This window comes from Anabrus simplex, chromosome 4 (genome assembly GCF_040414725.1).
Source record: "Anabrus simplex isolate iqAnaSimp1 chromosome 4, ASM4041472v1, whole genome shotgun sequence".
Classification (NCBI taxonomy): domain Eukaryota; kingdom Metazoa; phylum Arthropoda; class Insecta; order Orthoptera; family Tettigoniidae; genus Anabrus; species Anabrus simplex.
The window spans coordinates 62,551,128-62,565,755 of NC_090268.1; the positions used below are offsets into that span (position 1 = coordinate 62,551,128).

Genomic DNA, 14,628 nt, shown 5'->3' on the forward strand with positions numbered 1-14,628 from the left:
ATGTTAAGAGTCCATACTACCGGGCGAGTTGGCCATGCGCGTAGAGGCGCGCGGCTGTGTGCTTGCATCCGGGAGATAGTAGGTTCGAATCCCACTATCGGCAGCCCTAAAGATGGTTTTCCGTGATTTCCCATTTTCACACCAGGCAAATGCTGGGGCTGTACCTTAATTAAGGCCACGGCCGCTTCCTTCCAACTCCTAGGCCTTTCCCATCCCATCGTCGCCATAAGACCTATCTGTGTCGGTGCGACGTAAAGCCCCTAGCAAAAAAAAAAAAAAAAAAAAAAAAGAGTCCATACTTGAAGCAAGTGAGAACATCCTCTTCAAAAGCACTCGCATCAGAATGTTCTCCTTTCAATATTTCACTTATCTTGCACATCATTGGATACCCCTGTTTTCTTCAAGTATTCGTTTCACTTTTAATTCCATTTTATTTTCAGTTTGTTTCCTCTCATACTACAAAAATAAGTTTAAGTGGTGGTGGATGAACTTATGATGATTCGTATTGAGAATGGTCAGTAAAAATATAGTCGAAAGAAGTTGAAGTTGAAGAAAAGTCCGAAATACCTTAAAAAGATTAGAAAAGGACCTATAAGCAAAAAAACCGGCGAGAAAAGCAAAAATGGACAAACAAAACCCATCATTTACTGGCCTATAATGACCCAGAATGAACAAATATTATGTTGGGCCTCGTCTTCAGACACTCGAGAAAAAACACGACTTTTCCTCACCTTCCGAGACCTACTTATAATTTCCTTAGTACTGAGATCGATAGCTGCAGTCGCTTAAGTGCGGCCAGTATCCAGTAATCGGGAGATAGTGGGTTCGAGCCCCGCTGTCGGCAGCCCTGAAGATGGTTTTCCGTGGTTTCTCATTTTCACACCAGGCAAATACTGAGGCTGTACCTTAATTAAGGTCACGGCCCCTTCCTTCCACTTCCTAGGCCTTTCCTATCCCATCGTTGCCATAAGAGCTATCTGTGTCGGTGCGACGTAAAGCCACTAGCAAAAAAAAAAAAAATCCTTAGTTATATCTACTGCCATTCTTCTTATTCTCCCTTTCCTTTTGAGAAAACAATAATTTAGGAAACTAGAAAAACAATCCCCATGGTGCAACATCGCGGCCTACGAAGCGACCGCTGCTCAGAGGAAAGAGCTGCAGGTGTCATGTCGTCAGCACGACGAATCCTCTCGGCCATTATTCTTGGCTTCCTAGACCGGTGCCGCCATCTCACCGTCAGATAGCTCCTCAATTGTAATCACATACCGGGCGAGTTGGCCGTGCGGTTGGGGGCACGCGGCTGTGAGCTTGCATCCGGGAGATAGCGGGTCCGAATCCCACTGTCGGCAGCCCTGAATATGGTTTTCCGTGGTTTCCCATTTTCACACCAGGCAAATGCTGGGGCTATACGTTAATTAAGGCCACGGCTGCTTCCTTCCAACTCCTAGACTTTTCCTATCCCATCTTCGCCATAAGACCTATCTGTGTCGGTACGACGTAAAGCCACTACCAAAAAAAAAGAAAAAAATGTAATCACGTAGTGTGAGTGGACCTTGAACCAGCCCTCAGATCTGGGTAAATATCCTTGACCTGGCCAGGGTAAGAGGCATTCACGTTACCCATACACCGCAGGGCGGGCTTTTCTTTTGATGTAGGGAACCTGTACACAGTCCGACTTCCTTTCGCCACGCTCTGCAAACCACAATATCGATAGCCAGAGACATCGCTTTCATATCAGTAAACTTTTGTCACTTCTTGAATGAATATTGCTGTTTAACTTGTTTTAACAGTGCTCATGCCGGAGTGATAGACATGAAGCTGAACCAGGCAATGCGCATCATGTCAGCATGCATTCGCCCTGCTAACATGCATTGGCTACCTATGCTGAGTGATGTACCTTCCCCACCTGTCAAACGTCTGGAACAAAATCGAAAACAGTACTCAATACGAGAGGTTTTCCAAAACCTCTTCCCACGTTTCGAAACGGTACTGTGTAAATTAATTTGTTCATATTTACTTACACTTTACTTTATTCACTTTATTGTTTGTTTACCAAGAATAAAAATAATATTTTTTTTTGCTATTGGCTTTACGTCGCACCGACACAGATAGGTCTTGCGGCGACGATGGGACAGGAAAGGCCTAGGAATGGGAAGCAAGCGGACGTGGACTTAATTAAGGTACAGCCCCAGCATTCGCATGGTATGAAAATGGGAAACCACCGAAAACCATCCTCAGGACTGGCGACAGTGGCGTTCGAACCACTATCTCTCGGATGCGAGCTAACAGCTGCGCGCTGAAAACCTCTCGGCCAACTCGCCCGGCGAGAATAAAAATAAAGACCTGACTTGACAGACGAATAGATCGTTAATTTTGTTCTGCCTAATGGCTTTTAGCCGAAGTAGCATATAATATACACAAATCGTGTGAGGGTCAAGTGAAGTGATCTTGAGAACTTTCAAGCATTCGTGACGTGCGAACAAACACAATTAAGAGGGTAAACTTGATCCATTTCCTCGAACCAGAACGCTCTGACAACAGACATAACAACGATATTTCTTCTCTCATATCCAAAAAAATCACTTACTTGGTCACCGAATGTGGTTTCTATCTGTCTAGAGGTATTCCTATCTGTTCGCGGGCTTCAAAAGTTTAGGAACTTGTTCTTTGAAAGGCTAAAGAGGCAATTAGTAGCAGCTCTGGTTCTTCCGCACAGTGAATTGGTTATCTACCTATCTATCTATATAAAATCCATCACGCTTTCTGTTCAGCTGTGGAAGTGTTCAAGAATTTTTACTGACTTCCCGACTAGGAAGTTCAAACTTTCTTCCTTTCTTTCTTTCTTTCTTTCTTTCTTTCTTTCTTTCTTTCTTTCTTTTTTCTTTTTTCTTTCTTTCTCTCTTTCTTAATCCGTTTACCTTCCAGGATTGTTTTTTTTTCCTCGGACTCAGCGAGGGATCCGACCTCTATTGCCGCAAGGGCAGTGTCCTGGAGCGTGAGATTTTGGGTCGGGAATACAACCGGGGATGAGAACCAGTACCTCGCCCAAGCTGATGTACCTGCTATGATGAACAGGAGCCTTTTTGGGGGATGGGAAGATCGGAAGGGATAGGCAAGAAAGAGGGAAGGAAGCGGCCATGGTCTTAAGTTAGGTACCATCCTGGCATTTGCTTGGAGGAGAAGTGGGAAGCTACGGAAAACCACTTCGAGGATAGCTGAGGTGGGAATCGAACCCCTCTCTACTCATTTGACCTCCCGGGGCTGAGTCCTCGTACCACTTTTAAAATTTCGTGGCAGAACCGGGAATTAAACCCGGGCCTCCATGCGTGGCAGCTAATCATACTAACCACTACACCACGGAGGCAGACACTGATTAATACTGCTGTTTTGAAGTGAAAAGAATGGGTTTTAAGGAATTGTAAGCTACATACAAACTTCAGGCCAAAAAACTGGACGTTTTGTTAATGTTCTGGTAGTTATTACGCCGGTTCATAGACTTCAAATTCAAAATATTCGGGGGGATCCATCTGTTGTTCTTAACGTAACAATACATAAAACATAAAATATCGGAAATTATATTTTTCATAACTTTAAAAATATTCTTCGATAGAGCTAATATTAACGGAGAATTTGACATTTAATGGTTTGGCGTAGAGGGGGTTCAATTCCCTCCTCAGCTCTCCTCGAAGTGTTTTTTCCGTGGTTTCCCACTTCTCCTCCAGGCAAATGCCGGGATGTTACCTAACTTAAGGCCATGGCCGCTTCCTTCCGTCTTACTGGTCTATCCTTCCCAATCTTCTCATCCCCCACAAGGCCCCTGTTGAGCATAGCAGGTGAGGCCACCTGGGCGAGGTATTGGTCCTCCCCTCCAGTGGTACACCCCGCCCCAAAGTCTCACGCTCCAGGACACTGCCCATGAGGCGGTAGATGTGGGATCCCTCGCTGAGTCTGAGATAAAAACCAACCCCGAAGGGTAAACGGATTAAGAAAGAAAGGTGAACTCTAGAAGTATTGTAAAGTAATGAATAGAATTAAATAATTTGATAGATATATGTTTACCAGATATTGTAATAGGAATTGAATCATAGCTGAGACGAAATATTATGTACGTGGAAATGTTCTCACGGAACTAGAGTATTTATCTTAGTGACAGGTTCATCTACTGGTATAAGAAGAATTGGTATGTTGAAAAATTTATTGTTGAGAAACATGGAATTCTACAAATAAGAATTATCTCTAAAGATAATAGGCAACTTGATGTTGTGGGGTATACAGACCTGGCAAGGCTGGCACTGACGCTGATGCAGAATTATTTGATAAGATAATCAGATATGTGAGGAAGGACACAGAATCCGTCTTCGCGATAGTGCCGGCGTCTGCCCGTAGTACATGTCCAAACCATCGTAGACGATTCTCGCGCAATGGATTCAACACCAATTCTCTTCCTGATGGATTCATTGGGGATGCGATCCAGTTTAGTGACGCCAGCTGTCCATCTCAGCATCCAGTCGACACTCTGTCTCAGTCGTAGTCCGCCAACATTCGCAACCATACAGTGCAACTGGACCGATGGCAGTGCGATATATTTTTGATTCGAGATTATCTTTCATCCTCTGGTCGGAAGTGACGCCAGTTGTTGTTCTCCATTTCGTCCAGGCTTTGGATATCCTTGCACTGACTTCTTCGACAAATCGGCCATCATCAGTGATCGTGCAGACAAGATATTTGAATCTTGTCACTCGCTGCAGGTCCTCACCGTCTACCTGAATGGTTCCGATTGCTTGTGGATCTGATGTCATATATTCAGTTTTATTTTTTATTAAGTGCAGGCCGTATTGCGCCAGCCGATCGCTCCATTCTTGGGTTTGGCATTGCAGATCAACCAGGGTCTCAGAGGCCAACATGACATCGTCTGCGCAGAGAAACGTCCATTGCAAACGAAATAATAATAAACTTCATAAATAACAAATAATATGAAGGGGGACGAAATTACGAACACATCCTCACTGATTATAATGGCCGCTACAGTAACTCACCTCTCTGTAGGGATTACACGCTACGAACACCACCACACGACTGAAATGCAGTCCAATATTTCATACACATATCAGTGCTCAGTCTAGGAATAACAGGCTCTTAATTTGAATGCTGCTCTAACTCAGCTCAGTGTGTAAAATGAATCCTCCTTGTACACGGAAACAAAACGTAGTGCACTCAATAAACTCTCACAAGACAACGGGATGAGGCTACACGTATGCGCGCGACTAAACATTACTTAGGTCTATCAACCCTGCAAACTGGAAATCCTTAGGGGAACTAAATTAGGTGCGGGGACGGAATTTGGGCTCCTACCTTATAGATGATATAACACAAGCTAAATCAATAATCTAATAATCCTAAGTTCAACTGTACTAGCTAATATGAGAACCTTAAAAATATACACCTATAAACTCGACTGGATAAATATTCGCATATTAATATTTAAATATCTATGCTACTTGGCAACGTTTGAAAACTCGTGTTTTATGGAATGACAAGATTCAGTTACGCTTCATGATATTTACTGTGTAAGTTTAAACTGAAATGCTGCGTAGATCTTGGCTTGCCTCGCTACATAATAGACCAGTGGTGTGCAAAATGACGCAACAGATTGTCACACAGAAGTCAGAACGGATAATGGATGAGATATTTTCTTTCACTACATAAGCAGGAGTTAGGGTGACTATGGGACTGGAAAGGACTAGAACTGGGTCTATTGACGTCAATGCACTGGGCTCTTTTCTCATCACTAGATACAAATAGTGGTTTAAATAGCCTTCAGGAACTTAGCTCTTCTGAACTTCCTTTTAGTAAATTATCCTGACATTCTCCATGCATTGGTGGTGGTCAAGTTTCCTTTGTCAAAGTAGAAACAGTTCCAGTGGACCATGGCTTTGTAGCTTGGACGATTTAACATCCGTTAAAGATAAGGAGCCTACCGTACGCTCTAATGCTCTTTCTCTCTCTAGTTTCAACTGGACAAACAATTATTAGTCGACAGCTTCCAGGTCTCATTTCCTTGTTGAGTACCTATTACCACAGTCTAATATATACAGTCGCGAGGCTCTGATGATATTTTTCATCCGATGCGACTACAGCTCTCCAAGCGGCGAGGTAGAGGCAACTTGCTAGCAGACAACAGGGAACGAATTACCACTACAGTCTAAAATGGTCATAACTTCTGAATCATTCATGCAAATAATGTCCTGACAAGGTTATTGTAATCCTTATGAAATAGTGGAGGAGGTCAAACAATTTATTTCGATGAGGAGTTCGAGGATAATATCGAAATATTTATTTAATCTATAGGAATTATTTTTCTTTACCGCGGACTATAATATAAAATCGCTTCTAGAGGGCAACCGGTTCGAAATAGGTATATACTATCGCGGACTTTTTTTGTACAGGTTTCTGTGCTCTACAATTCTTACGCTTACACTTGGGGTCTATCGTTGACAGTTCAGGCAGCGTAAGCCAAGAAAGCAAGTGACGACCATGGTAGAGCGCTGCGCTGGCCTTCTTAGCCCAACTTGGCAGGTTCGATGTCGGTCGGTCGCTTTCTTTCTTGGCTTACGCTGCCTGAACCTTCAACGATAGACCCCAAGTGTAAGCGTAAGAATTGTAGAGCATAGAAACCTCTACAAAAACGTCCGCGATGGTATATACCTATTTCGAACCGTTTTCCCTCTAGAAGCGATTTTATATTATAGTCCGCGGTAAAGAAACATAATTCCTATAGATTAAATAAATATTTCGATATTATCCTCGAACTCCTCATCGAAATGAATTGTTTGACCTCCTCCACTATTTCATAAGGATTATAATAACCTTGTCAGGACATTATTTGCATGAATGGTTCAGAAGTAATGACCATTTTAGACTAGGCCTAGTAGTAATTCGTTCCCTGTTGTCTGCTAGCAAGTTGCCTCTACCTCGCCGCTAGAGGTGCTAGTGTCGCTCCAGCTATCAAGTGGATGAACCTTCCTCTTATTAGAGCTTCGCGACGGTATATATTAGACTGTGCTATTACTTTAAATTGTGTCCTCGCGAGTTACCTTTTCAGTTCGTATTTACCAGCTTTCGTATGATTTGAAATTACCGAACAAATTGGCAATGCTATTAGGGTCGCGCAGCTGCGAGCTTGCATTCGGGAGATAGTGGGTTCAAACCCACAGCCCTGAAGATGGTACTCTGTGGTTTCCGCAATTTCACACCAGGGAATTCTGGGCCTGTACATTAATTAAGGCCATGGCCGCCTCCTCCCCACTGCTAGCCTTATCCCATTCCATCCGTCACCATAAGACCTATCTGTGTCGGTGCGACGCAAAAGCAAAATAAAAAATAAGAAAGATTTGGAGCCTGGCTTGAGCAAATCCAAGCATTTATATATGAAATGCTCATAAAAAGCAAGTCTAATGAAAAATGCTTTGTACGTCCCTTTACAGAACAACATTTCGTTAAATACTAACGGTCTTTAATTTCACGATGTTGTGGGCTGTGAGCTTTAACAATTATATATAATTAAAATAATTAAACTGAGTTACTGGCGCACGATTTTTCACTCTTACATCCCTTTAATGTAATACTATTATTACACGTTGTAGACATGAATGGAGATGTAATTACATTTTTTTACAATTGGCTGTACGTCGCACTGACACAGATAAGTCTTATGGCGACGCAGGAGTAGGAAAAGCCTAGGAGTGGGAAGGAAGCGGCCGTGGCATTAATTAAGGTACAGACCCCCTATTTGGCTGGTGTGAAAATGGGAAACCACGGAAAAACACTTTCAGGGCCGCCGACAGTTGGGTTCGAACCCACTATCTCCCGGATGCAAGCTCACAGCCGCGCGCCCCAAACCGAACGGCCAACTCGCCCTGTATAATTAAATTTAGAAGGAATTCAGTGCAATTGTAACTATTACCTGTCTCACCCAACGCAAAGTGGCAGGGGGATGTTGTACAGAAATAAAAGTCCTTAGCAATAGCAACGGTTATGACGATTCTAAGACGCCGAGCGAGTTGGCCACGCGGTTTGCGACACATTGCTCTGAGCTTGCGTTCGGGACTAAATGGGACGTAAAACCAATTTATGTTTTTCTTCTTCAGCTTTACTGAAATTGATGGATGGCCTTCCTGACGCTCACCTTATGTTCAGGGATGTGTTGTGGCGATGGGTAGATGTGTTAGATGTAGAAATACAACCTGTGCCAATAAAGTTCGGTGAATGAAGTCAGAACGGTCGATCCGCAACACTGGCGACACGCAACGCTGCACCTGCGTAGCAGCAAGTTTTGACCACCTGCTCCCAACGATGTTCAGTTGAGCATCGTGTGTGTGCCATGTAAGAACCTTCTGACACAGTGCGTGTTTAGTGCGTTGGTTCTAAACTGCGAACAGGAACATGAACCACCAAAAGATCAATGTACAGTTTTACCTGCGTAGCAGCAAGTTTTGACCACCTGCTCCCAACGATGTTCAGTTGAGCATCGTGTGTGTGGCGTGTAAGAACCTTCTGACAGTGCGTGTTTAGTGCGTTGGTTCTGGACTGCGAACAGGAACATGAACCACCAAAAGATCAATGTACAGTTTTGTTTTAAGCTTGGCAAGGCACCGAAAGAAACGCATGCGATACTGGTACGTGTTTATGAAGTGTGTGTACGAGTGGTTCGCCTGTTTTTGAGGAGGCCGGGAAAGTGTTTCTGACAACCCTCGTAGCGGAAGACCGGCGACCGCCGTCAGTGACGAAAGCATTGACAAGGTGAGGACATTAAGCACGAACGATCAGCGATAAAGTGTGCACATGATAGCGGATGAACTGCAAATTAACCGTTAATCCGTGCGACAAATCGTTACCCAGAATTTAGGGAAGAGGAAAAGGTGTTCACGTCTTGTGCCACATCACTTGACTGACGTTTAGAGGCTTCACAGGATTTTGTCGAAACGGCGGATGCGACACCAAATTTCTTGAACCGTATTGTCACTGAGGATAAAACTTGGTATCTCAGGTACGACTCTGAAACGAAACGGCAAAGCATGAAATGGCGTTCTTCGGGATCCCCTCGTCGGAAAAAGGTCAGAGCCGAAAAGTCACGCATTAAACTTGCTTTGAAAGGAAAGAGATTTGACGACATTTCTTGACACGCAACGAAACGGGACGAGGCTTTTAAACACCATCCCAAAGGAAGCGCTCTTGCAAAGTTTCCAGGACATGCATCGCCTATTTCAGCAGTGCATAGTTATGGGAGGGGACAATTTCGAAAGACAATAAGGTCACTGTCGTGCATCTATGTTGATAGTACAGAACTATTTAACGAACTTTATTGTCACAGGTTGTACATACAGGGTGGTCGGAAATAACGTGAAACTTGTATACGAGCGCTTTGTCGTATTGAAATATAATTAGAAAAACGTAATTCGATATCCCGCACCGTTGTCATTTTAACAGCTGCTGAAGTTAGCCAATCAGATCGCGTCGTGGGCGAAATCAATTGGGTTTTGCGAGGCGGTGTTGCTAAATCTGTACGTGGCTTAAGACTGGCTTGAGCGGGAATAAACATCGCCCAGGGAGGGACTGAAACACCGACCTCCGAGCTGACGTGATCGCGCCATAGCAAGTACGCTACGATAATACTGGCTGAAATCCACGGTGTGTTCGTGTTTGATGCTGATTTCTTGGCATCGCTCTCAACGCGATTTTAAGTAATGTGCAGATTTATCTACATCGCCTCGCAAAGCCCATTTGAATTCACCTGTGAAGCGATCTGATTGACTAATTTCAGTACCCAAAAATTAACAACGGCGCGAGATATCGAATTAATATTTTCAAATTATTTGTCAGTATGACCAACCCTCTAACGCACTCCCCGGTTCACGTTGTTTCCGACCATCCTGTATAAGGTAGGGGGGCCGAATTCCGTACCTGCACCTAATTTCGTCCCCCTAGAGATTTCCAGCTTTCACGGTTGGTACCTAATGTTTAGCCGCGCACAAACACGTAGCCTCATCCTGTTGTCTTGTTGTGAGAGATGGTTGTGTGCACCACGTTTAGTTTCCGTGTACAAGGAGGATTCATTTTACACGCTGAGCTGAGTTAGTGCATCATTCAGATTAAGAAACAGTTATTCCTAGAGTGAGCACTGATATGTGTATGAAAAGCTGGAATGCATTTCAGTCGTGTGGTGTAGTTCCTGGCTACAGTGAGGTGGTTGAGGTAGTTGGCGTGTGTTACTCTAGCGGCCATTATAATAAATCAGAGAATGTTCGTAATTTTGTCCCCCTTCATTTTATTTGTTATTTATGAAGTTTATTATTATTATTATTCTCAGAGTGAGTTGGATAAGGAGACTATGTAAAAGACTATTAAGGCAGCGAGGGGCAAGATAATGGGTTAAAAATGAGCAAGTAAAAGCTTTCAACATCCTACGAGCAACGCTGAAGGACTGTGTTAAAAAGAATACCAAGAAAACATTTTTCATAAATTGCCTTCAACTAATAATAGGGAAAGTGTTTGGTAAGGTTTCAAGGGAAAAATATTTTAAAATTAATTGTACTTTACATACATTTGGCGGGGGACGAAATTACGAACATGTTTTTGGTAGTTTAGTTTTTGCAGTGTTTATGTCAAATATTGAGTACCTTACGTTATAAAATTTTCATCGTAACTTACCCGTAAGTGGGGAATATATTCGGTAATGTTTCTGTTTGAGTCATCAGTTCATGGACTGGTTTGATAAAGCACTCCATACCACCCTATCCTCTGCTAAACCTTTCAATTCTACATAACTACTACATCCTATATCTGCCCTAATCTATTTGTCATATTCATACCCTGGTATACCTCTACCGTTCTTACCACTTACACTTCCCTAAAAAACCAACCGTACAAGGCCTGGGTGCTTTAAGATGTGTCCTATCATTCTATCTCTTCTCCTGGTCAAATTTAGCCAAATCGATTTCTTCTCGCTAATTCGATTCAGAATCTCTTCATTTGTGATTCGATCTATCCATCTCACCTTCAGCATTCTTCTGCAACACCACATTTCAAAAGTTTCTATTCTCTTTCTTTCTGAGCTAGTTATCGTTCATGTTTCACTTCCACACAATGCCACGCGCCAGACGAAAGTCTTCAAACACATCTTTCTAATTCCTATATCAATGTTAGAGGTGAACAAATGTCTTTTCTTAAGAAAAGCCTTATTTGCTTGTGCTAGTCTGCATTTTATGTCGTCCTTATTTCTACCATCCATAGTTATGTTACTACCCAAGTAACAATAGTCCTCTACTTCCTTTAAGACATCTCCTAATCTAATATTTTCTGCATCATCCTGAATCAACTGACTTTGTTCGATCGCTCACCGTTACGCTTGTTTTGAACTTATTTTCATCTTGTATTCCTTGCCCAAGACTCTGTCCATACCATTCAGCAATTTCTCCAGATCTTTTGCAGAGTCAGATAAAATAACAATATCATCGGCAAATCTCAGGGTTCTGATTTCCTCTCCTTGAACCCTGATACAGATATATCAATTTCTAGCCTTGTCCATAATATTCCTGAATTTCTACAAGTCCAAATCTGTTAAAGGGACGAAATATGACCCCCTACCTTATAGGCAATTCTGTGTGGTATATAGCGTCATTACGTCGAAATATTATCTTTCTTAATTGAATAAACTCTAAACATACAGCATAGTATTCCATAGATGGTGATGATTGTGATTGTTGCCTTACGGTGGAAAGCAATGAAATTTTCGTTTCTTCTTAACTCTAATCATATAAGAAAATAGAAGACGAAATTTGAGTATACCAGCTGACGGAAGAGAAGGTCCATAAATGTCAGAAAGAGACGTCTGGATTTACAAAATATAATTGGGTGTGAATAACTGCAAGAGCTGATAAAGGAAGATCAAACCAACCCAAACCACATGGCACTACAGCCCATGAAGGGCCTTGGCGTACCAAGCTACCGCTGCTCAGCCCGAAGGCCTGCAGATTACGAGGTGTCGTGTGGTCAGCACGATGAATCCTTTCGGCCGTTATTCTTGGCTTTCTAGACCGGGGCCGCTATCTCACCGTCAGATAGCTCCTCAATTCTAATCACGTAGGCTGAGTGGACCTCGAACCAGCCCTCAGGTCCAGGTAAAAATCCCTGACCTGGCCGGGAATCGAACCCGGGGCGTCCGGGTAAGAGGCAGGCCGCTACCCCTACACCACGGGGGCCGGCAAAAGGGAATCGAGCCAACGGCACGTGGTGTTCCCAAGCGGTCACCCATCCATGTACTGACCACGCCCAATGTTGCTTAACTGCGGTGATCGGACGAGAACCGGTGTATTCAACATGGTGTGGCCGTTGGCGATAAAGGAAGATCGGAAAGTAAAAATGAGAAGGACAAACTAAGCACAAATAAGAGGCAGTATATTCGATGGGGAATTTTTTAATTCGGCTGTTAACATACCTGCTAGAGCGAGCTGCATGATGAAGAAGTTCATTCGCGACTTGCGCCTCTTGTTGACCAACAGAGCCACGAGCACTGCCGAGTTCCCCAGCACGATGAGAGCGAACAGGATCCACAACACGGTGAACTGCTCTGTCTGAAACAAAGATAGATGGTTCGAGTTTAGAATATATGCAGTATATTGAAGTCAATTATAGCTTAGTGTTTGCTGTGAAAGGGCTTGATCTTTCATTTATGCGTTACTGTTTTAGCTTTAGAATTCCTGCCTGAACGTTCACGGCTAGATTTTTCATTTTTTTCATTTAAAAGCATTGTATCCTCATATTAAAACATTTGTCAACAAAATCGGCACATTCCTTACACACATGATTCACTGAATTTACATTAAAGAGCTGGAAAATTTTCCTTTTAACTTGAAGCCTACTAACAGAAGCCTCAAAAACATTCAAACTTTCCCTATAAGCAATACTTGCCATAATGCCATTACATTAGGGTAAAGCAAATTTGCATCATCATACTGTTTCAACAAAATATGTACATTTCTTAAATCACCCATATCTTCTTCATTGCTTGACAACGCATTACGGCATTCCAAATGGGTTAACTTGGATCACAACCAGTCACACTCATATGCATATGTATTTTCCTGAATTAAATCAAACCAACAGATCACACCTACAACAACACATCGGTATTGAAGGTTAACTGCTGCACTATACAATAAAATATGCGTATTATATTTTAAGCCAGTTAAAATATGGGTTGAGCATGTCAGAAGATTATGAAATACTATAAAAATCTCTGTCACTGGAAGAATATATATGCAAACACAATATTACTTACATTTTCTTGTCACGAGGCAAACGGAAGAAAGACCGCGCATTCTTCTTTAATTCATAGTTACTGCAGCCAAACACAGCACATACCTTTCCCCTCATGTTGAGAGGAGATATTAAGGAATGACACACGCTACTCTTTAATTATGTCAACTCACTGAAAACGCATAACTAACAACAAAAACTTCACACACAAATACACGTGCTCTTATGACAGAATTAGTAGTTCTCAGGTCAATCCGCTATAGAGAGCTCTAATAGCTGTCGCTCGATATCTCGCTGAGTGTCGCGTATTGTCTCTACTGTATTTGTGCCTATCCTAGCATTGTCCCCTATCAGCAAACGTGCCTAACTACAAAGGACAGTAAATCAGTCCCGGAGAGACCCGGAAAATCATGACCAAGAGTTGTGATTGAGGAATGAAAATAATTTTAAACGGTGGTGCAAGAATGATGTAATTAATATTTTTCAGTGTTTTACAACGGAGCTGTGTAAACTAAACCTAACCTTATTTCTCGCGAGTGAAAAATAAGGTTTACGTTCTTTTTTATAAATTGCAAGATGACGATGTGCCATCAAGTTTTAAGGTGATAGTGTTTTAGATGTTCAAGTTTGTCATACAAACATCACCGTACCTACTCATTAATTCAGGTGGATATTAGAGACTTCAAATTTTGTTCGAAAAATGTATTTGTTTGCATGTTTTACATAATGGGCTGTGATTAATGGTGATGTGCATAATATTTCTTGTAAGGTTAATTAACGTTATTTGTCGACAACTATTTCTCTTATTTGCTGGCCGGAGTTTCATATGTGAAATATTTTCATAATGTGTGTCTGTTTCAAACTGACGTTGATAAAATAACACTCCCTTAGTTATTTTCCCTCTGAACTTACAATTAGACTTCAAATAAAATTACGCGTAACCTTTATAATCACCCGGGATAGATGAAAATGTATTCTTTCTTCACTGATTAAACTGTTGCCAGATTTCAAGTAAGGATGGGACGTACTCGTTGGATAGGTTGATAAGAATGCTTGACTGGATGGGGCTGGGGGGAGTATCGGGGAGAAATGGAGTCAACATAAAAGTACTGTATTGGAAAATGATGCTAAGAAGGGTAAGAGATGTATATATACAAGAAGCAAAGGCAGACTGCAAGAGGAAGTCGCCCCTGTAGATATTTAGTAGAGTAAGGCAAAAAATTAATTTAAAGATATTAAACATAAGTAGGTAAAGAAGTAGGGGTCTGGTATGGTGGTTGATGGGGATTTATGTGAATAAGGGTTGGGCAAAAG

General features: G+C 42.3%; 1 protein-coding gene and 1 non-coding gene across 2 annotated transcripts in view; both read right to left on the minus strand.

The window, feature by feature from the left end:
• LOC136872162 (cardioacceleratory peptide receptor) overlaps positions 1–12,632 on the minus strand; it is a 485,817-nt gene extending 473,185 nt beyond the window's left edge. Inside the window, exon 1 of the mRNA XM_068227351.1 lies at positions 12,494–12,632. Within this exon, the coding sequence (XP_068083452.1) occupies positions 12,494–12,527 (34 nt within the window). The 5' untranslated portion in view covers positions 12,528–12,632. The remainder of the gene's footprint in view (positions 1–12,493) is intronic.
• Positions 12,274–12,392, minus strand: LOC136872991 (5S ribosomal RNA). Its single transcript, XR_010860141.2, has one exon. It is a non-coding gene; the product is annotated as a 5S ribosomal RNA (ribosomal RNA).
• Positions 12,633–14,628: the final 1,996 nt, after the last annotated feature.